The following is a 27,870-nucleotide window of genomic DNA, read 5'->3' as shown; positions in this document are numbered from 1 at the left end:
GGCAAGGGGTCCCGGGCCATGTTATCTACTTCCACGCCCCACCGAAGGTACTCTCCCAGCTCTACTCACACTGATTTCACACCAGGAGTCATAGAATCATGGAATGGTTACAGCACAGAAGGAGACCATTCGGCCCGTCGAGCCCGTGCCGGCTCTCTGCAAGAGCACCTCAGCCAGTCCCACTCCCCCACCCTTTCCCCATAGCCCTGCAAAAAAAAAATTATTTCAGGTACTTATCCAGCTCCCTTTTGAAAGCCACGATTGAATCTGCCTCCATCACCCTCTCAGGCCGTGAATTCCAGATCCTCACCACTCGCTGCGTAAAAATGTTTTTCCTCATGCTGCCTTTGGTTCTTTTGCCAATCACCTTAAATCTGTGTCCTCTGGTTCTCGACCCTTCCACCATTGGGAACAATTTCTCTCTATTTACTCTGTCCAGACCCCTCATGATTTTGAACACCTCGATCAAATCTCTTTCTTTCTTTCAAAAGATATTACTTTGCACTTTTCTGCATTAAATTTCATCTGCCTCGTGTCTGCCCATTCCACCAGTCTGTCTATCTCCTCTTGAAGTCTATCACTATCCTCCTCGCTGCTCACTGTGCACCCAATTCCAAGTCATCGATATATATCACGAAAAGCAATGGTCCTAGTACCGACCCCTGGGGAACACCACTGTATACCTTCCTCCAGACCGAAAAACAACCGTTCCCCACTACTCTCTGTTTCCTGTCACTTACCCAATTCTGTATCCATGCTGTCACTGCCCCTTTTGTCCCATGGGCTTCAGCGTTGCTGGTAAGCCTATTATGTGACATTGTGTACACCACATCAACCGTATTGCCCTCATCAACCCTCTCTGTTACCTCATCAAAAAACTCAATCAAATTAGTTAAACACGATTTGCCTTTAACAAATCCCTGCTGGCTTTCCTTAATTAATCCACTCTTATCCAAATGAATGAAATCAGTAAAAGCTAGTGTACTGGTAGATAAAATAAATAAAGAGGCTAATGGAATGTTGGCCTTATCTCGCGGGAACTGAAATTTAAAGGAGGGGAAAGATATGTTACAGTTATATAAAGCTCTGGTCCGACCCCATCTGGACTGTTGCATTCAGTTCTGGGCACTGCGCCTTAGGAAGGATATATTGCCCTTGGTAAGGGTTCTCCAGAATAATAACGGGTTTTAAACAATGTTCCCTTTAAGCTGCGCGTTGTTGTGGCCACACTGCGCTCTGCAGCTCCCGCACAGGAAATCATCGGCAGTCCCTCTGAGTCAAGGAAGTCCTGCTTCCACTCTTAAAGTGAGTCCTTAGGTGGCTGAACAGTCCAATATGGGAATTACAGTCTCTGTCACAGGTGGGACAGACAGTGGTTGAAGGAAAGGGTGGGCGGGGAGTCTGGTTTGCCGCACGGAGTCTGGAAACACAGACTAAACGGTGGCACAATTGAGGAACAGTGGAGGACTTTTAAGGAGCTCTTTCATAGTGCTCAACAAAAATATATTCCAGTGAAAAAGAAGGGCGGTAAGAGAAGGGATAACCAGCCGTGGATAACCAAGGAAATAAAGGAGAGTATCAAATTAAAAACCAATGCGTATAAGGTGGCCAAGGTTAGTGGGAAACTAGAAGATTGGGAAAATTTTAAACGACAGCAAAGAATGACTAAGAAAGCAATAAAGAAAGGAAAGAGAGATTATGAAAGTAAACTTACGCAAAACATAAAAACAGATAGTAAAAGCTTTTACCGATATATAAAACGGAAAAGAGTGACTAAAGTAAATGTTGGTCCCTTAGAAGATGAGAAGAGGGATTTAATAATGGGAAATGTGGAAATGGCTGACAACTTAAACAATTATTTTGCTTCGGTCTTCACAGTGGAAGACACAAAAACCATGCCAAAAATTGCTGGTCACGGGAATGTGGGAAGGGAGGACCTTGAGACAATCACTATCACTAGGGAGGTAGTGCTGGACAGGCTAATGGGACTCAAGGTAGACAAGTCCCTTGGTCCTGATGAAATGCATCCCAGGGTATTAAAAGAGATGGCGGAAGTTATAGCAGATGCATTTGTTATAATCTACCAAAAGTCTCTGGACTCGGGAGGTACCATCGGATTGGAAAGCAGCTAATGTAACGCCATTGTTTAAAAAAGGGGGCAGACAAAAGGCAGATAACTATAGGCCGGTTAGTTTAACATCTGTAGTGGGGAAAATGTTTGAAGCTATCATTAAGGAAGAAATAGCGGGACATCTAGATAGGAATAGTGTAATCAAGCAGACGCAACATGGATTCATGAAAGGGAAATCATGTTCAACTAATTTACTGGAATTCTTTGAGGATATAACGAGCATGGTGGATAGAGGTGTACCGATGGATGTGGTGTATTTGGATTTCCAAAAGACATTTGATAAGGTGCCACTCAAAAGGTTACTGCAGAAGATAGAGGTACGCGGAGTCAGAGGAAATGTATTAGCATGGATAGAGAATTGGCTAACTAACAGAAAACAAAGAGTTGGGATAAATGGGTCCTTTCAGGTTGGAAATTGGTGGTTAGTGCTGTGCCACAGGGATCGGTGCTGGGACCACAACTGTTTACAATATACATAGATGACCTGGAAGAGGGGACAGAGTGTAGTGTAACAAAATTTGCGACACAAAGATTATTGGGAAAGCGGGTTGTGTAGAGGACACAGAGAGGCTGCAAAGAGATTTAGAAAGGTTAATTGAATGGGCTAAGGTTTGGCAGATGGAATACAATGTCGTAAAATGTGAGGTCATCCACCTTGGAAAAAAAAACAGTAAAAGGGAATATTATTTGAATGGGGAGAAATTACAACATGCTGCGATGCAGAGGGACCTGGGGGTCCTTGTGCATGAATCCCAAAAAGTTAGTTTGCAGGTGCAGCAGGTAATCAGGAAGGCGAATGGAGTGTTGGCCTTCATTGCGAGAGGGATGGAGTACAAAAGCAGGGAGATCCTGCTGCAACTGTACAGGGTATTGATGAGGCCGCACCTGGAGTACTGCATGCAGTTTTGGTCACCTTACTTAAGGAAGGATATACTAGCTTTGGAGGGGGTACAGAGACGATTCACTAGGCTGATTCTGGAGATGAGGGGGTTACCTTATGATGATAGATTGAGTAGACTGGGTCTTTACTCGTTGGAGTTCAGAAGGATGAGGGGTGATCTTATAGAAACATTTAAAATCATGAAAGGGATAGACAAGATAGAGGCAGAGAGGTTGTTTCCACTGGTCGGGGAGACTAGAACTAGGAGGCACAGCCTCAAAATACCGGGGAGCCAATTTAAAACCGAGTTGAGAAGGAATTTCTTCTCCCAGAGGGTTGCGAATCTGTGGAATTCTCTGCCCAAGGAAGCAGTTGAGGCTAGCTCATTGAATGTATTCAAATCACAGATAGATAGATTTTTAACCAATAAGGGAATTAAGGGTTATGGGGAGCAGGCGGGTAAGTGGAGCTGAGTCCACGGCCAGATCAGCCTTGATCTTGTTGAGTGGTGGAGCAGGCTCGAGGGGCTAGATGGCCTACTCCTGTTCCTAATTCTATGTTCTATGTTCACGCTCCTTCCGCTGCCTGCGCTTAATTTCTGCATGCTCTCGGCGATGAGACTCGAGGTGCTCAGCGCCCTCCCGGATGCACTTCCTCCACTAAGGGCAGTCTTGGACCAGGGATTCCCAGGTTTCAGTGGGGATGTTGCACTTTATCAGGGGGGCGTTGAGGGTGTCCTTGTAATGTTTCCTGTGCCCAACTTGAGATCGCTTGCCATGTATGAGCTCTGAGTAGAGCACTTGCTTTGGGAGTCTTGTGTCTGGCATGCGAACAGTGTGGCCTGCCCAGCGCAGCTGATCAAGTGTGGTCAGTGCTTCAATGCTGGGGATGTTGGCCTGATCGAGGACACTAACGTTGGTGTGTCTGTCCTCCCAGGGGATTTGCAGGACCTTGCGGAGACATTGTTGGTGGTATTTCTCCAGCAATTTGAGGTGTCTACTGTATATGGTCCACATCTCTGAGCCATACAGGAGGGCGGGTTTCACTACAGCCCTGTAAACCATGAGCTTGATGCCAGATTTGAGAGCCTGATCTTCAAACACTCTTTTCCTCAGGCGGCCGAAGGCTGCACTGGCGCACTGGAAGCGGTGTTGAATCTCGTCGTCGATGTCTGCCCTTGCTGTTAATAGGCTCCCGAGGTATGGTAAATGGTCCACATTGTTCAGGGCCGTACCGTGGATCTTGATGCATGGGGGTAGGGCTGTGTGGCGGGGTCAGGGTGTGGAGGACCTTTGTCTTACGGATGTTTAGTGTAGGCTTTTAAATAGAAAAAGACGCACAAGCGCAGTAATTTGAATGGGTCACACAGCCTCTTAAAGAGGCGGCGCACTCAAAGAAAAAATTAAAAGGTACATTGATATTAAAGCGTTAAATTAGATGCATTTAAGGGGAGGCTAGACAAGCATATGAGGGAGAAGGGAATAGAGGGTTTTGCTGATAGATTTAGATGAGGAAAGACGGGAGGAGGCTCGACTGGGGCATAAACGCCGGCATGGACTGGTTGGGCCGAATGGGCTGTTCCTGTGCCGTATATCCAGTGTAATCCTATGAAGACAGGTTGCATAGACGCGGCTTGTATCCCATTGAATGAAGAAGACTTAAGGGCGATCTAATTACAGTGTTTAAGATGATTAAAAAATTCAATCGAATAGATAGAGAAACTATTTCCCCTGGTGGGAGAGTTCAGATCAAGGGATCAAAACCTTAAAATTTGAGCCAGGCCGTTCAGGGGTGATGTCAGTCAGAGAGGCAGAGCAGCAGCGTGGGTGAGGTTTATAAAGGCCCAGCGGAAGTCCGTGGTTCGGTGGCAGTCGGAGAGGTGGAGCAGCAGCGTGGGTGAGGCCTATAAAGGCCCAGCCGGTGCAGCTGCAGCAGGATGGGAAGGCAAAAAAGAAGCAGAAAGAAATCGCAAGGTGACGTCACAGCCAAGGGGATAAGTGATTGGCTGGTGATTGGTAAGTCGTTTTTCTTTTTCTTTTCTATATCAGTAAGTAACCTTTAGCATTGTTGTTGCCAATTTAAGTTTATCTAGTGTTTAAGTCATGGCAGGACAGCTCGGACACGTGTTATGCTCCTTCTGTACTATGTGGGAAGTCAGGGACGCTTACGGTGACTCTGACGACTACGTGTGCGGGAAGTGTATCCGGCTGCAGCTCCTGACAAACTGCATTGCGGCACTGGAGCTGCGGGTGGATTCACTCTGGAGCATCCACGATGCTGAGAATGACGTGAATAGCACATTTAGTGAGTTGGTCTTACCGCAGGAAATGTTTACTCAGGCAGATAGGGAATGGATGACCAACAGGAAGAGCAGTGCAAGGAAGGTAGTGCAGGGATCCCCTGCGGTCATCCCCCTGCAAAACAGATACACCGCTTTGAGTGCTGTTGAGGGGGATGACTCATCAGGGGAGGGCAGCAGCAGCAAAGTCCATGGCACCGTGGGTGGCTCTGCTGCACAGGAGGGCAGGAAAAAGAGTGGGAGAACGATAGTGATAGGGGATTCAATTGTAAGGGGAATAGAGACGTTTCTGCGGCCACAACCGAGACTCCAGGATGGTATGTTGCCTCCCTGGTGCAAGGGTCAAGGATGTGTCAGAGCGGGTGCAGGGCATTCTGAAAAGGGAGGGTGAACAGCCAGTTGTCGTGGTGCATATAGGTACCAACAATATAGGTAAAAAAACAGATGTGGTCCTACGAGACAAATTTAGGGAGGTAGGAGCTAAATTAAAAAGTATGACCTAAAAAGAAGTAATCTCAGGATTGCTACCAGTGCCACGTGCTAGTCAGAGTAGGAATTGCAGGATAGCTCAGATGAATACGTGGCTTGAGGAGTGGTGCAGCAGGGAGGGATTCAAATTCCTGGGAGATTGGAACTGGTTCTGGGGGAGGTGGGACCAGTACAAACCGGATGGTCTGCACCTGGGCAGGACTGGAACCAACGTCCTAGGGGGAGTGTTTGCTAGTGCTGTTGGGGAGGAGTTAAACTAATACGGCAGGGGGATGGGAACCTATGCAGGAATTCAGAGGGAAGTATAATGGGGGCAGAAGCAAAAGATAGAAAGAAGAAAAGTAAAAGTGGAGGGCAGAGAAACCTAAGGCAAAAAGCAAAACGGGCCACATTACAGCAAAATTCTAAAGGGGCAAAGTGTGTTAGAAAGACAAGCCTGAAGGCTCTGTGCCTCAATGCGAGGAGTATTCGGAATAAGGTGGACGAATTAACTGTGCAGATAGCAGTTAACGGGTATGATGTAATTGGCATCACGGAGACATGGCTCCAGGGTGACCAAGGCTGGGAACTCAATATCCAGGGGTATTCAACATTTAGGAAGGATAGACAGAAAGGAAAAGGAGGCGGGGTGGCGTTGCTGGTTAAAGAGGACATTAATGCAATAGTAAGAAAGGACATTAGCTTGGATGATGTGGAATCGGTATGGGTGGAGCTACGGAATACCAAAGCGCAGAAAACGCTAGTGGGAGTTGTGTACAGCCCACCAAACAGTAGTAGTAAGGTTAGGACAGCATCAAACGAGAAGTAAGGGATGCATGCAATAAAGGTACAGCAGTTATTATGGGTGACTTTAATCTACATATTGATTGGGCTAACCAAACTGGTAGGAATGCAGTGGAGAAGGATTTCCTGGAGTGTATTCAGGATGGTTTTCTAGACTAATATGTCGAGGAACCAACCAGGGAGCTGGATGATGTGTAACGAGAAAGGACTAATTAGCAATCTTGTTGTGCGAGACCCCTTGGGGAAGAGTGACCATAACATGGTAGAATTCTTTCTTAGGATGGAGAGTGACACAGTTAATTCAGAAACTAGGGTCCTGAACTTAAGGAAAGGTAACTTCGATGGTTTGAGGCGTGAATTGGCTAGAGTAGACTGGCAAATGATACTGAAAGGGTTGACAGTGGATAGGCAATGGCAAACATTTAAAGATCACATGGATGAACTTCAGCAATTGTACATTCCTGTCTGGAGTAAAAATAAAACGGGGAAGGTCGCTCAACCGTGGCTAACAAAGGAAATTAAGGATAATGTTAAATCCAAGGAAGAGGCATATAAATTGGCCAGAAAAAGCAGCAAACCTAAGGACTGGGAGAAATTTAGAATTCAGTAGAGGAGGACAAAGGGTTTAATTAAGAGGGGATAAATAGAGCATGAGAGTAAGCTTGCCGGGAACATAAAAACTGACTACAAAAGCTTCTATAGATATGTGAAGAGAAAAAGATTAGTGAAGACAAATGTAGGTCCCTTGCAGTCGGATTCAGGTGAATTTATAATGGGGAACAAAGAAATGGCAGACCAATTGAACAAATACTTTGGTTCTGGCTTCACGAAGGAAGACACAAATAAACTTCCGAAACTACTAGAGGACTGAGGGTCTAGTGAGAAGGAGGAACTGAAGGATATCCTTATTAGGTGGGAAATTGTGTTGGGGAAATTGATGGGATTGAAGGCCGATACATCCCCGGGGCCTGATAGTCTGCATCCCAGAGTATTTAAGGAAGTGACCCTAGAAATAGTGGATGCATTGGTGATCATTTTCCAACAGTCTATCGACTCGGGATCAGTTCCTATGGACTGGAGGGTAGCTAATGTAACACCACTTTTTAAAAAGGGAGGGCGAGAGAAAGCGGGTAATTATAGATTGGTTAGCCTGACATCAGTGGTGGGGGAAATGTTGGAATCAATTATTAAGGATGAAGTAGCAGCGGATTTGGAAAGCAGTGACAGGATCGGTCCAAGTCAGCATGGATTTATGAAGGGTAAATCATGGTTGACAAATCTTCTGGAATTTTTTGAGGATGTAACTAGTAGAGTGGACGAGGGAGAACCAGTGGATGTGGTGTATTTGGACTTTCAAAATGCTTTTGACAAGGTCCCACACAAGAGATTGGTGTGCAAATCAAAGCACATGGTATTGGGGGGTAATGTACTGACCTGGATAGAGAACTGGTTGGCAGACAGGAAGCAGAAAGTCGGGATAAATGGGTCCTTTTCAGAATGGCAGGCAGTGACTAGTGGAGTGCCACAGGGCTCAGTGCTGGGAACCCAGCTCTTTACAATATACATCAATCATTTCCAAGTTTGCAGAGGGCACTAAACTGGGTGGCGGTGTGAGCTGTGAGGAGGATGCTAAGAGGCTGCAGGATGACTTGGACATGTTAGATGAGTGGACAAATGCATAGCAGATGCAGTATAATGTGGATAAATGTGAGGTTATCCACTTTGGGGGCAAAAGGGCGAAGACAGAGTATTATCTGAATGGTGGCAGATTAGGAAAAGGGGAGGTGCAACGAGACCTGGATGTCATGGTTCATCAGTCATTGAAAGTTGGCATACAGGTGCAGCAGGCGGTGAAGAAGGCACATGGTATGTTGGCCTTCATAGCTAGGGGATTTGAGTATAGGAGCAGGGAGGTCTTACTGCAGTTGTACAGAGCCTTGGTGAGGCCTCACCTGGAATATTGTGTACAGTTTTGGTCTCCTAACTTGAGGAAGGACATTCTTGCTATTGAGGGAGTGCAGCAAAGGTTCATCAGACTGATTCCTGGGATGGCGGGACTGACATATCAAGAAAGACTGGATCAACTGGGCTTGTATTCACTGGAGTTCAGATGAATGAGAGGGGATCTCATAGAAACGTTTAAAATTCTGACGGGTTTAGACAGGTTAGATGCAGGAAGAATGTTCCCAATGTTGGGGAAATGCAGAACCAGGGGACAGTCTTAGGATAAGGGGTAGGCCATTTAGGACCGAGATGAGGAGAAACTTCTTCACTCAGAGAGTGGTGAACCTGTGGAATTCCCTGCCGCAGAGAGTTGTTGATGCCAGTTCATTGGATATATTCAAGAGTGAGTTAGATATGGCCCTTACGGCTAAAGGGATCAAGGGGTATGGCGAGAAAGCAGGAAAGGGGTACTGAGGGAATGATCAGCCATGATCTTATTGAATGGTGGTGCAGGCTCGAAGGGCCGAATGGCCTACTCCTGCACCTATTTTCTATGTTTCTATGTTTCTATGTCAGGAAGCACTTCTTCACACAAAGGGTGATGAAAATCTGGAACTCTCTCCCCCGAAAAGCTGTCGAGTCTGGAGGTCAATTGAAAATGTTGAAACCGAGATGAATATATTTCTGTTAGTTAAAGGTACAAAGGGATATGGAACCAAGGCAGGTACATGGAGTTTGGATGCAGATCAGCCATCATCTAATTGAATGGCGGAACAGGCTCAAGGGGCTGACTGGCCAATTCCTGTTCCTAATGTTCCTAGAAACTCCCAGATTACTCACACTGAGAAACTCCGGAATTACCCACACTGAGAAACTCCGGGATTACCCACACTGAGAAACTCCGGAATTACCCACACTGAGAAACTCCCGGATTACCCACACTGGGAAACTCCCGGATTACCCACACTGAGAAACTCCGGAATTACCCACACTGAGAAACTCCGGGATTACTCACACTGAGAAACTCCCGGATTACCCACACTGAGAATCTCCCAGATTACCCACACTGAGAAACTCCGGGATTACTCACACTGAGAAACTCCCGGATTACTCACACTGAGAAACTCCGGGATTACTCACACTGAGAAACTCCGGGTTTACTCACACTGAGAAACTCCCGGATTACCCACACTGAGAAACTCCGGGATTATCCACACTGAGAGACTCCCGGATTATCCACACTGAGAAACTCCTGGATTATTCACACTGAGAAACTCCGGAATTACCCACACTGAGAAACTCCGGGATTAGTCACACTGAGAAACTCCCGGATTACTCACACTGAGAAACTCCGGGATTACCCACACTGAGAAACTCCGGGATTACTCACACTGAGAAACTCCCGGATTGCTCATACTGAGAAACTAAGGGATTACTCACACTGAGAAACTCCGGGATTACTCACACTGAGAAACTCCGGGATTACTCACACTGAGAAACTCCCGGATTACTCACACTGAGAAACTCCCGGATTACCCACACTGAGAAACTCCGGGATTACCCACACTGAGAAACTTCCGGATTACCCACACTGAGAAACTCCGGGATTACTCACACTGAGAAACTCCGGGATTACTCACACTGAGAAACTCCAGGATTACCCACACTGAGAAACTTCGGGATTACTCACACTGAGAAACTCCCGGATTACTCACACTGAGAAACTCCCGGATTACTCACACTGAGAAACTCCGGGATTACACACACTGAGAAACTCCCGGATTACCCACACTGAGAAACTCCGGGATTACTCACACTGAGAAACTCCCGGATTGCTCACACTGAGAAACTAAGGGATTACTCACACTGAGAAACTCCGGGATTACTCACACTGAGAAACTCCAGGATTACCCACACTGAGAAACTCCGGGATTATCCACACTGAGAAACTCCCGGATTACCCACACTGAGAAACTCCCGGATTACCCACACTGAGAAACTCCGGGACTATTCAGACTGAGAAACTCCGGAATTACCCACACTGAAAATCTCCGGGATTACTCACACTGAGAAACTCCCGGATTACCCACACTGAGAAACTCCCGGATTACCCACACTGAGAAACTCCGGGATTACTCACACTGAGAAACTCCGGGATTATCCACACTGTGAATCTCCCGGATTACCCACACTGAGAAACTCCGGGATTACTCACACTGAGAAACTCCGGGATTACTCACACTGAGAAACTCTGGGATTACTCACACTGAGAAACTCCGGGATTACTCACACTGAGAAACTCCGGGATTATCCACACTGAGAAACTCCCGGATTACCCACACTGAGAAACTCCCAGATTACCCACACTGAGAAACTCCCGGATTACCCACACTGAGAATCTCCCGGATTACCCACACTGAGAAACTCCGGGATTACTCACACTGTGAATCTCCCGGATTACCCACACTGAGAAACTCCGGGATTACCCACACTGAGAATCTCCCGGATTACCCACACTGTGAATCTCCCGGATTACCCACACTGAGAAACTCCGGGATTACCCACACTGTGAATCTCCCGGATTACCCACACTGTGAATCTCCCGGATTACCCACACTGAGAAACTCCGGGATTACTCACACTGAGAAACTCCCGGATTACTCACACTGAGAAACTCCCGGATTACCCACACTGAGAAACTCCGGAATTACTCACATGAGAAACTCCGGGATTACCCACACTGAGAAACTCCGGGATTACTCACATGAGAAACTCCGGGATTACCCACACTGAGTAACTCCCGGATTACCCACACTGAGAAACTCCGGGATTACCCACGCTGTGAATCTCCCGGATTACCCACACTGAGAAACTCCCGGATTACCCACACTGAGAAACTCCCAGATTACCCACACTGAGAAACACCGGGATTACTCACACTGAGAAACTCCGGAATTACTCACATGAAAAACTCCGGGATTACCCACACTGAGAAACTCCGGGATTACTCACATGAGAAACTCCGGGATTACCCACACTGAGAAACTCTGGAATTACTCACATGAGAAACTCCGGGATTACCCACACTGAGAATCTCCCGGATTACCCACATTGAGAAACTCCCGGATTACCCACACTGAGAACATCCGGGATTACCCACACTGAGAAACTCCCGGATTACCCACACTGAGAAACTCCGGGATTACTCACACTGAGAAACTCCCGGATTACTCACACTGAGAAACTCCGGGATTACTCACATGAGAAACTCCGGGATTACCCACACTGAGTAACTCCCGGATTACCCACACTGAGAAACTCCCGGATTATTCACACTGAGAAACTCCGGAATTACCCACACTGAGAAACTCCGGGATTAGTCACACTGAGAAACTCCCGGATTACTCACACTGAGAAACTCCGGGATTACACACACTGAGAAACTCCCGGATTACCCACACTGAGAAACTCCGGGATTACTCACACTGAGAAACTCCCGGATTGCTCATACTGAGAAACTAAGGGATTACTCACACTGAGAAACTCCGGGATTACTCACATGAGAAACTCCGGGATTACTCACACTGAGAAACTCCCGGATTACTCACACTGAGAAACTCCCGGATTACCCACACTGAGAAACTCCGGGATTACCCACACTGAGAAACTTCCGGATTACCCACACTGAGAAACTCCGGGATTACTCACACTGAGAAACTCCGGGATTACTCACACTGAGAAACTCCAGGATTACCCACACTGAGAAACTTCGGGATTACTCACACTGAGAAACTCCCGGATTACTCACACTGAGAAACTCCCGGATTACTCACACTGAGAAACTCCGGGATTACACACACTGAGAAACTCCCGGATTACCCACACTGAGAAACTCCGGGATTACTCACACTGAGAAACTCCCGGATTGCTCACACTGAGAAACTAAGGGATTACTCACACTGAGAAACTCCGGGATTACTCACACTGAGAAACTCCAGGATTACCCACACTGAGAAACTCCGGGATTATCCACACTGAGAAACTCCCGGATTACCCACACTGAGAAACTCCCGGATTACCCACACTGAGAAACTCCGGGACTATTCAGACTGAGAAACTCCGGAATTACCCACACTGAAAATCTCCGGGATTACTCACACTGAGAAACTCCCGGATTACCCACACTGAGAAACTCCCGGATTACCCACACTGAGAAACTCCGGGATTACTCACACTGAGAAACTCCGGGATTATCCACACTGTGAATCTCCCGGATTACCCACACTGAGAAACTCCGGGATTACTCACACTGAGAAACTCCGGGATTACTCACACTGAGAAACTCTGGGATTACTCACACTGAGAAACTCCGGGATTACTCACACTGAGAAACTCCGGGATTATCCACACTGAGAAACTCCCGGATTACCCACACTGAGAAACTCCCAGATTACCCACACTGAGAAACTCCCGGATTACCCACACTGAGAATCTCCCGGATTACCCACACTGAGAAACTCCGGGATTACTCACACTGTGAATCTCCCGGATTACCCACACTGAGAAACTCCGGGATTACCCACACTGAGAATCTCCCGGATTACCCACACTGTGAATCTCCCGGATTACCCACACTGAGAAACTCCGGGATTACCCACACTGTGAATCTCCCGGATTACCCACACTGTGAATCTCTCGGATTACCCACACTGAGAAACTCCGGGATTACTCACACTGAGAAACTCCCGGATTACTCACACTGAGAAACTCCCGGATTACCCACACTGAGAAACTCCGGAATTACTCACATGAGAAACTCCGGGATTACCCACACTGAGAAACTCCGGGATTACTCACATGAGAAACTCCGGGATTACCCACACTGAGTAACTCCCGGATTACCCACACTGAGAAACTCCGGGATTACCCACGCTGTGAATCTCCCGGATTACCCACACTGAGAAACTCCCGGATTACCCACACTGAGAAACTCCCAGATTACCCACACTGAGAAACTCCGGGATTACTCACACTGAGAAACTCCGGAATTACTCACATGAAAAACTCCGGGATTACCCACACTGAGAAACTCCGGGATTACTCACATGAGAAACTCCGGGATTACCCACACTGAGAAACTCTGGAATTACTCACATGAGAAACTCCGGGATTACCCACACTGAGAATCTCCCGGATTACCCACATTGAGAAACTCCCGGATTACCCACACTGAGAACATCCGGGATTACCCACACTGAGAAACTCCGGGATTACCCACACTGAGAAACTCCGGGATTACTCACACTGAGAAACTCCCGGATTACTCACACTGAGAAACTCCGGGATTACTCACATGAGAAACTCCGGGATTACCCACACTGAGTAACTCCCGGATTACCCACACTGAGAAACTCCGGGATTACCCACACTGAGAAACTCCCGGATTACCCACACTGAGAAACTCCGGGATTACTCACATGAGAAACTCCCGGATTACTCACACTGAGGAACTCCCGGATTACCTACACTGAGAAACTCCGGGATTACCCACACTGAGAAACTCCCGGATTACCCACACTGAGAAACTCCGGGATTACCCACACTGAGAAACTCCCGGATTACCCACACTGAGAAACTCCGGGATTACTCACATGAGAAACTCCGGGATTACCCACACTGAGAACATCCGGGATTACCCACACTGAGAAACTCCGGGATTACCCACACTGAGAAACTCTGGGATTATGTACACTGTGAAACTCTTAGATTCTGTTTTATTCTTGGTCCATAGATTGTAAGCAGCAGAAACAGGACGTTTCTCTGGAAGCCAATGAGAGTAGACCTTGCCTGGTCCGCAGGACAAATGTGGGTATTCCCAACCAGGAAGAGGGGCCTCTGGTCACATTAATTCCCCCAACTTTAAACAGAGCAAACTGGGGAAATACAACCAGTCGTCAGTCCGCACTGGGCAAGGAGGAGACACAGTGGTGAGTAGAATGCCCCGATTCTTACTTTGAGATAACATTTCAGGCCGTAGAACGTTTTCCATTTGCAGGCTGCGCCAGGGACCTCAATAATTAATGCAGTGCTTGAGGTGACTGAGCCCTGCAGGACAGGCAGGTCCCCAATTCAATTCCTGGTCAGCCATCTTTTGTATGCCACCCATGTGAACTTAGTGCAATGGCCCGCTAAGATTCATACACAATCAAGGGCATCCGGCAGAATCTGATCCTGTCCTTGCTCAATGTCTACACTACCCATCTTTCAGCAGGGGCCACTGGATCATGATAAGCAGCAGGAACCAGAGCTGATTTTCTACTCCTTAGTCCAGGAACGTTAGCAAAGGGTTGGGTGCGCAGAGTAGCACACAACCAACGCTAAAAAGCAGCATGTGAAAGGATGGGCTGAATCCAGATATATTCTTTAAGTGACGGACAGCTTCTGTTTTTAAAATGGTTGCCCCAAGGCCTGAGCAAGCTGATCCGGTGAGTAGCTGAGCCATAGCAATGGAGAAGATCCCAGTTCCAGATCTCAGTTGAGGCAGTAAGAGGGCTGCAACAATTGGCCTCAGAACCCCTGTGTTAGGGAAGGAAAATCTCCATGGTTCCCTGTGCACAGAGGCCACTAACAGCACATACTACACAAGGTGACTGAGCCTTGTAGGACAGGATGGGCCCCAATCACACTCTACAAGATGGCTCCTTAACAAGACCGACATCATGTGACTTAGCCACATGAACTTTTATTATTCATACAGCAGTAGTTGCATTACATCAGTAGTCCACTAGGTGGGGATCTATTACATTCCCATTGTTGCTCTGTGATCCTTTTGGATGTGAATGTGCTTGTGGACTTTGGGTAGGGACAGGTTCAGACATGACCAGTTGTCACATGACCAGTAAAGACCTTGTTCCTCAGAAACAGTGGAATCACCCCACCAGAGAAGCCTTGGGCTGGGATCTCCTTGGGCTGGGACAGACCTGGGCTGGGATCGACCTGGGCTGGACTCACCTTGGGCTGGGACAGACTTGGGCTGGGATCACCTTGGGCTGGGACAGACTTGGGCTGGGCTGGACTCACCTTGGGCTGGGACAGACTTGGGCTGGGACAGACTTGGGCTGGGATCACCTTGGGCTGGGCTGGACTCACCTTGGGCTGGGACAGACTTGGGCTGGGACAGACCTGGGCCTGATAGAGAGTTAAGAGGACTTAGTTGATGCTGGGGGGTAAACGAGTGAAAAAGGAAGCAGATATTCAGGGAGCCATTTTCAGCAATGGGTTTGGTGTAGAATCCCATTTCAGGGCAGAGGCGATAGTGAAGCAAAGGATGTCAATAACTGAGTAGACTACCCCATGTTCTAAGAATGTTGCAGAGTGTGAGCTGCATCAACACAAGAAACTCACGGACCTTCTTAGAATGTCTGGTTTTGTCCAGGAACCATCCACTCTCACACCAGATGGAGTGGGAGATATAATCAACAGATTAGAGGGACATACATGACCCTCTGCCAATGCCCACATTGTACTGACTCACAGACTGCAGTTACAGTGGTGAGTGGCTGATATTCTCTGTGATGGTCTCAATTATGGTCAGTTCACAGGGTCAATTATGGTCAGTCCCTCAGGGTCATCTGTGGCCAGTTTTTCAGTGTCAACTATGACCAGTTCTTTAGGATTCGTGGAGCTCAGTGCTGACCAGTTCCTGAAGCTCAGCATTGACCAGTTCCTGAAGCTCAGTATTGACCAGTTCCTGGAGCTCAGCATTGACCAGTTCCTGAAGCTCAGTATTGAACAGTTCCTGGAGCTCAGTATTGACGAGTTCCTGGGGCCCAGCATTGACCAGTTCCTGGAGGTCAGTATTGAACAGTTCCTGAAGCTCAGTATTGACCAGTTCCTGGAGTTCAGTATTGACCAGTTCCTGGAGCTCAGAATTGACCAGTTCCTGGAGCTCAGCATTGACCAGTACCTGGAGCACAGAATTGACCATGTCCTGGAGCTCAGCATTAACCAGTCCCTGGACCTCAGTGTTGACCAGATCCTGGAGCTCAGCATTGACCAGTTCCTGAAGCTCAGTATTGACAAGTTCCTGGAGCTCAGAATTGACCAGTTCCTGAAGCTCAGAATTGACCAGTTCCTGGATCTCAGTATTGATCAGTTCGTGGAGCTCAACTTTGACCAGTTCCTGGAGGTCAGTATTGACCAGTTTCTGGAGCTGAGTATTGACCAGTTCCTGGAGCTCAGCATTGACCAGTACATGGAGTTCAGATTTGACAAGTTCCTGGATCTCAGTATTGACTAGTTACTGGAGCTCAGTATTGACCTGTTCCTAGAGCTCAGCATTGAACAGTACCCGGAGCTCAAAATTGACCAGTTCCTGGAGCTCAGCATTGACCAGTTCCTGGAGCTCAGTATTGACCAGTTCCAGGAGCTCCGAATTGAACAGTACCCGGAGCTCAAAATTGACCAGTTCCTGGAGCTCAGCATTGACCAGTTCCTGGAGATCAGTATTGACCAGTTCCAGGAGCTCCGAATTGACCAGTTCCTGGAGGTCAGTATTGACCAGTTCCTGGAGCTCAGTACAGAGCAGTTCCTGAAACTCAGCATTGACCAGTACCTGCAGCTCAGAATTGACCAGTTTCTGGAGCTCAGCATTGACCAGTTCCTGGAGCTCAGTATTGACCAGTTCCTGGAGCTCAGAATTGACCAGTTCCTGGAGCTCAGCATTGAACAGTACCCGGAGCTCAAAATTGACCAGTTCCTGGAGCTCAGCATTGACCAGTTCCTGGAGCTCAGTATTGACCAGTTCCAGGGGCTCCGAATTGACCAGTTCCTGGAGCTCAGTATTGACCAGTTCCTGGAGCTCAGTACAGAGCAGTTCCTGAAACTCAGCATTGACCAGTACCTGCAGCTCAGAATTGACCAGTTTCTGGAGCTCAGCATTGACCAGTTCCTGGAGCTCAGTATTGACCAGTTCCTGGAGCTCAGAATTGACCAGTTCCTGGAGCTCAGCATTGACCAGTTCCTGAAGCTCATTATTGACCAGTTCCTGAAGCTCAGTATTGACCAGTTCCTGGAGCTCAGTACAGAGCAGTTCCTGAAGCTCAGCATTGACCAGTACCTGCAGCTCAGAATTGACCAGTTTCTGGAGCTCAGCATTGACCAGTTCCTGGAGCTCAGTATTGACCAGTTCCTGGAGCTCAATATTGACCAGTTCCTGGAGCTCAGCATTGACCAGTTCCTGGTGCTCAGCATTGACCAGTTCCTGGAGCTCAGAATTGACCAGTTCCTGAAGCTCAGTATTGACCAATTCCTGGAGCTCAGAATTGACCTGTTCCTGGAGGTCAGTATTGACCAGTTCCTGGAGCTCAGAATTGACCAGTTCCTGGAGCTCAGCATTGACCAGTTCCTGGAGCTCAGCATTGACCAGTACATGGAGCTCAGAATTGAACAGTTCCTGGAGTTCAGCATTGACAGGTTCCTGGAGCTCAGTATTGACCAGTTCCTGGAGCTCAGTATTGACCAGTTCCTGGAGGTCAGTATTGACCAGTTCCTGGATCTCAATATTAACCAGTTCTTGGGGGTCAGTATTGACCAGTGCCTGCAGCTCAGTATTGACTAGTTCCTGGAGCTCAGTATTGACCAGTTCCTGGAGCTCAGTATTGACCAGTTCCTGGAGCTCAACATTGACGACTTCCTGGAGCTCAGCATTGACCAGTTCCTGGAGCTCAGAATTGACCAGTTCCTGAAGCTCAGTATTGACCAATTCCTGGAGCTCAGAATTGACCTGTTCCTGGAGGTCAGTATTGACCAGTTCCTGGAGCTCAGAATTGACCAGTACCTGGAGCTCAGCATTGACCAGCTCCTGGAGCTCAGCATTGACTAGTTCCTGGAGCTGAGCATTGAACAGTTCCTGGAGCTCAGTATTGACCATTTCTTGGAGGTGAGGACTGACCAGTTCTTGGAGCTCCGCATTGACCAGTTCCTGGAGCTCAGCACTGACCAGTTCCTGGAGCTCAGTGCTGACCAGTACCAGAAGGTCAGTATTGACCTGTTCCTGGAGCTCAGTGCTGACCAATTACTGGAGCTCAGTATTGACCAGTTCTTGGAGCGAAGTGCTTTCCAGTTCCTTGAGCTCAGTATTGACCAGTTCCTGGAGCTCAGCATTGACCAGTTCCTGGAGCTCAGTATTGACCAGTTCCTGGAACTCAGCATTGACCAGTTCCTGGAGCTCAGAATTGAGCAGTTCCTGGAGCTCAGACCTGACTAGTTCCTCGAGGTCAGTCTTGGCCAGTTGCAGGAGCTCATTATTGACCAGTTCCTGGAGCTCAGTATTGACCAGTTATTGTAAGTAAGTATTGACCAGTTCCTGGAGCTCAGTATTGAACAGTAGTGAAGGTCAGTTTTGACCAGTTCCTGGAGTTCAGTGCTGACCAATTCCTGGAGCTCAGCATTGATCCGTATCTGGAGGTAAGTTTTGACCAATTCCTGGAGCTCCGTATTGACCAGTTCCTGGAGCTCAGTATTGATCATTTCCTTCCTGGAGCTCAGCATTGACCAGTTCCTGGAGCTCAGTATTGACCAGTTCCTGCAGCTCAGAATTGACCAGTTCTTGGAGCTCAGCATTGACCAGTTCCTGGAGCTCAGCATTGAACAGTAACCGGAGCTCAAAATTGACCAGTTCCTGGAGCTCAGCATTGACCAGTTCCTGGAGCTCAGTATTGACCAGTTCCAGGGGCTCCGAATTGACCAGTTCCTGGAGCTCAGTATTGACCAGTTCCTGGAGCTCAGTACAGAGCAGTTCCTGAAACTCAGCATTGACCAGTACCTGCAGCTCAGAATTGACCAGTTTCTGGAGCTCAGCATTGACCAGTTCCTGGAGCTCAGTATTGACCAGTTCCTGGAGCTCAGAATTGACCAGTTCCTGGAGCTCAGCATTGACCAGTTCCTGGAGCTCAGCATTGAACATTACCCGGAGCACAAAATTGACCAGTTCCTGGAGCTCAGCATTGACCAGTTCCTGGAGCTAAGCATTGACCAGTACCTGGAGCTCAGAATTGAACAGTTCCTGGAGCTCAGCATTGACAGGTTCCTGGAGCTCAGTATTGACCAGTTCCTGGAGCTCAGTATTGACCAGTTCCTGGAGGTCAGTATTGACCAGTTCCTGGATCTCAATATTGACCAGTTCTTGGAGGTCAGTATTGACCAGTTCCTGCAGCTCAGTATTGACTAGTTCCTGGAGCTGAGCATTGAACAGTTTCTTGTGCTCAGTATTGACCATTTCTTGGAGCTCAGAACTGACCAGTTCCTGGAACTCAGCATTGACCAGTACCGTAAGCTCAGAATTGACCAGTTCAAGGAGCTCAGCATTGACCAGTTCCTAGAGCTCAGCTTTGACCTGTTCCTGGAGGTCAGTATTGACCAGATCCTGAAGCACAGTATTGACCAGTTCCTGGAGCTCAGTATTGACCAGTTCCTGGAGCTCAGAATTGACCAGTTCCTGGAGCTCAGCATTGACCAGTTCCTGGAGCTCAACTTTGACCAGTTCCTGAAGGTCAGTATTGACCAGTTCCTGGAGCTCAGTATTGATCAGTTCCTGGAGGTCAGTATTGACCAGTTCCTGGAGCTCAGCATTGACCAGTTCCTGAAGCTCAGTATTGACCAGTTACTGGAGCTCAGTACAGAGCAGTTCCTGAAGCTCAGCATTGACCAGTACCTGCAGCTCAGAATTGACCAGGTTCTGGAGCTCAGCATTGACCAGTTCTTGGAGCTCAGTATTGACCAGTTCCTGGAGCTCAGCATTGACCAGTTCCTGGAGCTCAGCATTGACCAGTGCCTGGAGCTCAGAATTGAACAGTTCCTGGACCTCAGCATTGACAGGTTCCTGGAGCTCAGTATTGACCAGTTCCTGGAGGTCAGTATTGACCAGTTCCTGGAGGTCAGTATTGACCAGTTCCTGGATCTCAATATTGACCAGTTCTTGGAGGTCAGTATTGACCAGTTCCTGCAGCTCAGTATTGACTATTTCCTGGAGCTGAGCGTTGAACAGTTCCTGGAGCTCAGTATTGACCATTTCTTGGAGGTGAGCACTGACCAGTTCTTGGAGCTCAGCATTGACCAGTTCCTGGAGCTCAACACTGACCAGTTCCTGGAGCTCAGTGCTGACCAGTACCAGAAGGTCAGTATTGACCAGTTCCTGGAGCTCAGTGCTGACCAATTCCTGGAGCTAAGTATTGACCAGTTCTTGGAGCGCAGTGCTTCCCAGTTCCTGGAGCTTAGTATTGACCAGTTCCTGGAGCTCAGCATTGACCAGTTCCTGGAGCTCAGTATTGACCAGTTCCTGGAACTCAGCATTGACCAGTTCCTGGAGCTCAGAATTGAGCAGTTCCTGGAGCTCAGACCTGACCAGTTCCTCGAGGTCAGTCTTGGCCAGTTGCAGGAGCTCATTATTGACCAGTTCCTGGAGCTCAGCATTGACCAGTTATTGTAAGTAAGTATTGACCAGTTCCTGGAGCTCAGTATTGAACAGTAGTGAAGGTCAGTTTTGACCAGTTCCTGGAGCTCAGTGCTGACCAATTCCTGGAGCTCAGCATTGATCAGTACCTGGAGGTAAGTATTGACCAATTCCTGGAGCTCCGTATTGACCAGTTCCTGGAGCTCAGTATTGATCATTTCCTTCCTGGAGCTCAGTATTGACCAGTTGCTGGAGCTCAGTATTGACCAGTTCCTGGAGCTCAGTATTGACCAGGTCCTGCAGCTCAGTATTGACCAGTTCATGCAGGTCAGTATTGACGAGTTCCTGGAGCTGAGTATTGACAAGTTCCTGGAGCTCAGTGTTGATCAGTTTCTGGAGGTCAGTGTTGACCAGTTCCTTGAGCTCAGTATTGACCAGGTCCTGGAGCTCAGCATTGACCAGTTCCTGGAGGTCAGTATTGAACAGTTCCTGGAGCTCAGGATTGACCAGTTCCTGATGCTCAGCATTGACCAGTTCCTGGAGGTCAGTATTGACCAGTTCCTGGAGCTCAGCATTGACCAGTTCCTGGAGATCAGTGTTGACCAGTTCGTGGAGCTCAACTTTGACCAGTTCCTGGAGGTCAGTATTGACCAGTTCCTGGAGCTGAGTATTGACCAGTTCCTGGAGCTCAGCATTGACCAGTACATGGAGTTCAGATTTGACAAGTTCCTGGATCTCAGTATTGACTAGTTACTGGAGCTCAGTATTGACCAGTTCCAGGAGCTCCGAATTGAACAGTACCCGGAGCTCAAAATTGACCAGTTCCTGGAGCTCAGCATTGACCAGTTCCTGGAGATCAGTATTGACCAGTTCCAGGAGCTCCGAATTGACCAGTTCCTGGAGCTCAGTATTGACCAGTTCCTGGAGCTCAGTACAGAGCAGTTCCTGAAACTCAGCATTGACCAGTACCTGCAGCTCAGAATTGACCAGTTTCTGGAGCTCAGCATTGACCAGTTCCTGGAGCTCAGTATTGACCAGTTCCTGCAGCTCAGAATTGACCAGTTCTTGGAGCTCAGCATTGACCAGTTCCTGGAGCTCAGCATTGAACAGTAACCGGAGCTCAAAATTGACCAGTTCCTGGAGCTCAGCATTGACCAGTTCCTGGAGGTCAGTGTTGACCAGTTGGTGGAGCTCAACTTTGACCAGTTCCTGGAGGTCAGTATTGACCAGTTCCTGTAGCTCAGTATTGACCAGTTCCTGGAGCTCAGCATTGACCAGTACATGGAGTTCAGATTTGACAAGTTCCTGGATCTCAGTATTGACTAGTTACTGGAGCTCAGTATTGACCTGTTCCTGGTGCTCAGCATTGAACAGTACCCGGAGCTCAAAATTGACCAGTTCCTGGAGCTCAGCATTGACCAGTTCCTGGAGCTCAGTATTGACCAGTTCCAGGAGCTCCGAATTGACCAGTTCCTGAAGCTCAGTATTGACCAGTTACTGTAGCTCAGAATTGACCAGTTCCAGGAGCTCCGAATTGAACAGTTCCTGGAGCTCAGTATTGACCAGTTCCTGAAGCTCAGAATTGACCAGTTCCTGAAGCTCAGTATTGACCAGTTCCTGGAGCTCAGCATTGACCAGTTCCAGGAGCTCCGAATTGACCAGTTCCTGAAGCTCAGTATTGACCAGTTACTGTAGCTCAGAATTGACCAGTTCCAGGAGCTCCGAATTGACCAGTTCCTGGAGCTCAGTATTGACCAGTTCCTGGAGCTCAGTATTGACCAGTTCTTGGAGCTCAGCATTGACTAGTTCCTGGAGGTCAGTATTGACCAGTTCCTGGAGCTCAGCATTGACCAGTTCCTGGAGCTCAGCATTGACCAGTTCTTGAAGCTCAGTATTGACCAGTTACTGGAGCTCAGTACAGAGCAGTTCCTGAAGCTCAGCATTGACCAGTACCTGCAGCTCAGAATTGACCAGTTCCAGGAGCTCCGAATTGAACAGTTCCTGGAGCTCAGTATTGACCAGTTCCTGAAGCTCAGAATTGACCAGTTCCTGAAGCTCAGTATTGACCAGTTCCTGGAGCTCAGCATTGACCAGTTCCAGGAGCTCCGAATTGACCAGTTCCTGAAGCTCAGTATTGACCAGTTACTGTAGCTCAGAATTGACCAGTTCCAGGAGCTCCGAAATGAACAGTTCCTGGAGCTCAGTATTGACCAGTTCCTGGAGCTCAGTATTGACCAGTTCTTGGAGCTCAGCATTGACCAGTTCCTGGAGGTCAGTATTGACCAGTTCCTGGAGCTCAGCATTGACCAGTTCCTGGAGCTCAGCATTGACCAGTTTCTGGAGGTCAGTATTGACCAGTTCCTGGAGCTCAGCATTGACCAGTTCCTGAAGCTCAGTATTGACCAGTTACTGGAGCTCAGTACAGAGCAGTTCCTGAAGCTCAGCATTGACCAGTACCTGCAGCTCAGAGTTGACCAGTTTCTGGAGCTCAGCATTGACCAGTTCCTGGAGCTCAGTATTGACCAGTTCCTGGAGCTCAGCATTGACCAGTTCCTTGTGCTCAGCATTGACCAGTTCCTGGAGCTCAGAATTGACCAGTTCCTGAAGCTCAGTATTGACCAATTCCTGGAGCTCAGAATTGACCTGTTCCTGGAGGTCAGTATTGACCAGTTCCTGGAGCTCAGAATTGACCTGTTCCCGGAGCTCAGCATTGACCAGTTCCTGGAGCTCAGCATTGACCAGTACCTGGAGGTCAGTATTGACCAGTTCCTGGAGGTCAGTATTGACCAGTTCCTGGATCTCAATATTGACCAGTTCTTGGAGGTCAGCATTGACCAGTTCCTGCAGCTCAGTATTGACTAGTTCCTGGAGCTGAGCGTTGAACAGTTCCTGGAGCTCAGTATTGACCATTTCTTGGAGGTGAGCACTGACCAACTCTTGGAGCTCAGCATTGACCAGTTCCTGGAGCTCAACACTGACCAGTTCCTGGAGCTCAGTGCTGACCAGTACCAGAAGGTCAGTATTGACCAGTTCCTGGAACTCAGTGCTGACCAATTCCTGGAGCTCAGTATTGACCAGATCTTGGAACGCAGTGCTTCCCAGTTCCTGGAGCTCAGTATTGACCAGTTCCTGGAGCTCAGCATTGACCAGTTCCTGGAGCTCAGTATTGACCAGTTCCTGGAGCTCAGTATTAACCAGTTCCTGGAGCTCAACATTGACCGGTTCCTGGAGCTCAGAATTGACCAGATCCCGAAGCTCAATATTAACCAGTTCCTGGAGCTCAGAATTGACCAGTTCCTGGAGCTCAGTATTGACCAGTTCCTGGAGCTCAGAACTGACCAGTTCCTGGAACTCAGCATTGACCAGTACCGTAAGCTCAGAATTGACCAGTTCAAGGAGCTCAGCATTGACCAGTTCCTGGAGCTTAGCTTTGACCTGTTCCTGGAGGTCAGTATTGACCAGTTCCTGAAGCACAGTATTGACCAGTTCCTGGAGCTCAGTATTGACCAGTTCGTGGAGCTCAGAATTGACCAGTTCCTGGAGCTCAGCATTGACCAGTTCCTGGAGCTCAACTTTGACCAGTTCCTGGAGGTCAGTATTGACCAGTTCCTGGAGCTCAGTATTGACCAGTTCCTGGAGCTCAGCATTGACCAGAACATGGAGTTCAGATTTGACAAGTTCCTGGATCTCAGTATTGACTAGTTACTGGAGCTCAGTATTGACCTGTTCCTGGAGCTCAGCATTGATCAGTACCCGGAGCTCAAAATTGACCAGTTCCTGGAGCTCAGCATTGACCAGTTCCTGGAGCTCAGTATTGACCTGTTCCAGGAGCTCCGAATTTGCCAGTTCCTGAAGCTCAGTATTAACCACTAACTGGAGCTCAGAATTGACCAGTTCCTGAAGTCAGTATTGAGCCGTTTCTGGAGCTCAGTATTGACCAGTTCCTGAAGCTCAGAATTGACCAGTTCCTGAAGCTCAGTATTGACCAGTTCCTGGAGCTCAGCATTGACCAGTTCCTGGACTTCAGTGCTGACCAGTTACTGGTGGTCAGTATTGACCAGTCGCTGGAGCTCAGAATTGACCAGTTCCTGAAGCTCATTATTGACCAGTTCCTGAAGCTCAGTATTGACCAGTTCCTGGAGCTCAGTCCAGAGCAGTTCCTGAAGCTCAGCATTGACCAGTACCTGCAGCTCAGAATTGACCAGTTTCTGGAGCTCAGCATTGACCAGTTCCTGGAGCTCAGTATTGACCAGTTCCTGGAGCTCAGCATTGACCAGTTCCTGGTGCTCAGCATTGAGCAGTTCCTGGAGCTCAGAATTGACCAGTTCCTGTAGCTCAGTATTGACCAATTCCGGGAGCTCAGAATTGACCTGTTCCTGGAGGTCAGTATTGACCAGTTCCTGGAGGTCAGTATTGACCAGTTCCTGGAGCTCAGAATTGACCAGTTCCTGGAACTCAGCATTGACCAGTTCCTGGAGCTCAGTGCTGACCAGTACCAGAAGGTCAGTATTGACCAGTTCCTGGAGCTCAGTGCTGACCGATTCCTGGAGCTCAGTATTGACCAGTTTTTGGAGCGCAGTGCTTCCCAGTTCCTGGAGCTCAGTATTGACCAGTTCCTGGAGCTCAGCATTGACCAGTTCCTGGAGCTCAGTATTGACCAGTTCCTGGAACTCAGCATTGACCAGTTCCTGGAGCTCAGAATTGAGCAGTTGCTGGAGCTCAGACCTGACCAGTTCCTCGAGGTCAGTCTTGGCCAGTTGCAGGAGCTCATTATTGACCAGTTCCTGGAGCTCAGCATTGACCAGTTATTGTAAGTAAGTATTGACCAGTTCCTGGAGCTCAGTATTGAACAGTAGTGAAGGTCAGTTTTGACCAGTTCCTGGAGCTCAGTGCTGACCAATTCCTGGAGCTCAGCATTGATCAGTACCTGGAGGTAAGTATTGACCAATTCCTGGAGCTCCGTATTGACCAGTTCCTGGAGCTCAGTATTGATCATTTCCTTCCTGGAGCTCAGTATTGACCAGTTGCTGGAGCTCAGTATTGACCAGTTCCTGGAGCTCAGTATTGACCAGGTCCTGGAGCTCAGTATTGACCAGTTCATGCAGGTCAGTATTGACGAGTTCCTGGAGCTGAGTATTGACAAGTTCCTGGAGCTCAGTGTTGATCAGTTCCTGGAGGTCAGTGTTGACCAGTTCCTTGAGCTCAGTATTGACCAGGTCCTGGAGCTCAGCATTGACCAGTTCCTGGAGGTCAGTATTGAACAGTTCCTGGAGCTCAGGATTGACCAGTTCCTGATGCTCAGCATTGACCAGTTCCTGGAGGTCAGTATTGACCAGTTCCTGGAGCTCAGCATTGACCAGTTCCTGGAGGTCAGTGTAGACCAGTTCGTGGAGCTCAACTTTGACCAGTTCCTGGAGGTCAGTATTGACCAGTTCCTGTAGTTCTGTATTGACCAGTTCCTGGAGCTCAGCATTGACCAGTACATGGAGTTCAGATTTGACAAGTTCCTGGATCTCAGTATTGACTAGTTACTGGAGCTCCGTATTGACCTGTTCCTGGAGCTCAGCATTGAACAGTACCCGGAGCTCAAAATTGACCAGTTCCTGGAGCTCAGCATTGACCAGTTCCTGGAGCTCAGTATTGACCAGTTCCAGGAGCTCCGAATTGACCAGTTCCTGAAGCTCAGTATTGACCAGTTACTGTAGCTCAGAATTGACCAGTTCCAGGAGCTCCGAATTGAACAGGTCCTGGAGCTCAGTATTGACCAGTTCCTGAAGCTCAGAATTGACCAGTTCATGAAGCTCAGTATTGACCAGTTCCTGGAGCTCAGCATTGACCAGTTCCAGGAGCTCCGAATTGACCAGTTCCTGAAGCTCAGTATTGACCAGTTACTGTAGGTCAGAATTGACCAGTTCCAGGAGCTCCGAATTGACCAGTTCCTGGAGCTCAGTATTGACCAGTTCCTGGAGCTCAGCATTGACCAGTTGTTGTAGCTCAGCATTGACTAGTTCCTGGAGGTCAGTATTGACCAGTTCCTGGAGCTCAGCATTGACCAGTTCCTGGAGCTCAGCATTGACCAGTACCTGCAGCTCAGAATTGACCAGTTCCTGGAGCTCCGAATTGAACAGTTCCTGGAGCTCAGTATTGACCAGTTACTGTAGCTCAGAATTGACCAGTTCCAGGAGCTCCGAAATGACCAGTTCCTGGAGCTCAGTATTGACCAATTCCTGGAGCTCAGTATTGACCAGTTCTTGGAGCTCAGCATTGACTAGTTCCTGGAGGTCAGTATTGACCAGTTCCTGGAGCTCAGCATTGACCAGTTCCTGGAGCTCAGCATTGACCAGTTTCTGGAGGTCAGTATTGACCAGTTCCTGGAGCTCAGCATTGACCAGTTCCTGAAGCTCAGTATTGACCAGTTACTGGAGCTCAGTACAGAGCAGTTCCTGAAGCTCAGCATTGACCAGTACCTGCAGCTCAGAGTTGACCAGTTTCTGGAGCTCAGCATTGACCAGTTCCTGGAGCTCAGTATTGACCAGTTCCTGGAGCTCAGCATTGACCAGTTCCTGGAGGTCAGTATTGACCAGTTCCTGGAGCTCAGCATTACCAGTTCCTGAAGCTCAGTATTGACCAATTCCTGGAGCTCAGAATTGACCTGTTCCTGGAGGTCAGTATTGACCAGTTCCTGGAGCTCAGAATTGACCAGTTCCTGGAGCTCAGCATTGACCAGTTCCTGGAGCTCAGCATTGATCAGTACCTGGAGGTCAGTATTGACCAGTTCCTGGAGCTCAGCATTGACAGGTTCCTGGAGCTCAGTATTGACCAGTTCCTGGAGGTCAGTATTGACCAGTTCCTGGAGGTCAGTATTGACCAGTTCCTGGATCTCAATATTGACC

The 27,870-nt window shown here is 48.3% G+C and overlaps 1 protein-coding gene across 1 annotated transcript; it reads left to right on the top strand.

Moving 5' to 3' along the window:
* Positions 1–16,183: 16,183 nt before the first annotated feature.
* LOC139269220 (fap1 adhesin-like) lies at positions 16,184–26,682 on the top strand. The gene is made up of 18 exons (XM_070888312.1): positions 16,184–16,814; positions 16,857–17,520; positions 17,896–18,058; positions 18,410–18,710; positions 18,914–18,993; positions 19,205–19,717; positions 19,814–21,009; positions 21,172–21,616; positions 21,728–22,086; positions 22,486–22,668; positions 22,822–23,124; positions 23,326–23,526; positions 23,614–23,752; positions 23,840–24,476; positions 24,872–25,307; positions 25,365–25,787; positions 25,950–26,394; positions 26,506–26,682. The coding sequence occupies exons 1-18, from the start codon at positions 16,184–16,186 to the stop codon at positions 26,680–26,682; spliced, it is 7,296 nt and encodes a 2,431-aa protein (XP_070744413.1).
* The last annotated feature ends 1,188 nt before the right edge of the window (positions 26,683–27,870 follow it).

The sequence above is a fragment of the Pristiophorus japonicus genome, chromosome 8 (assembly GCF_044704955.1).
Source record: "Pristiophorus japonicus isolate sPriJap1 chromosome 8, sPriJap1.hap1, whole genome shotgun sequence".
Lineage (NCBI taxonomy): Eukaryota > Metazoa > Chordata > Chondrichthyes > Pristiophoridae > Pristiophorus > Pristiophorus japonicus.
This window is presented reverse-complemented; position numbering and strand designations above follow the sequence as displayed.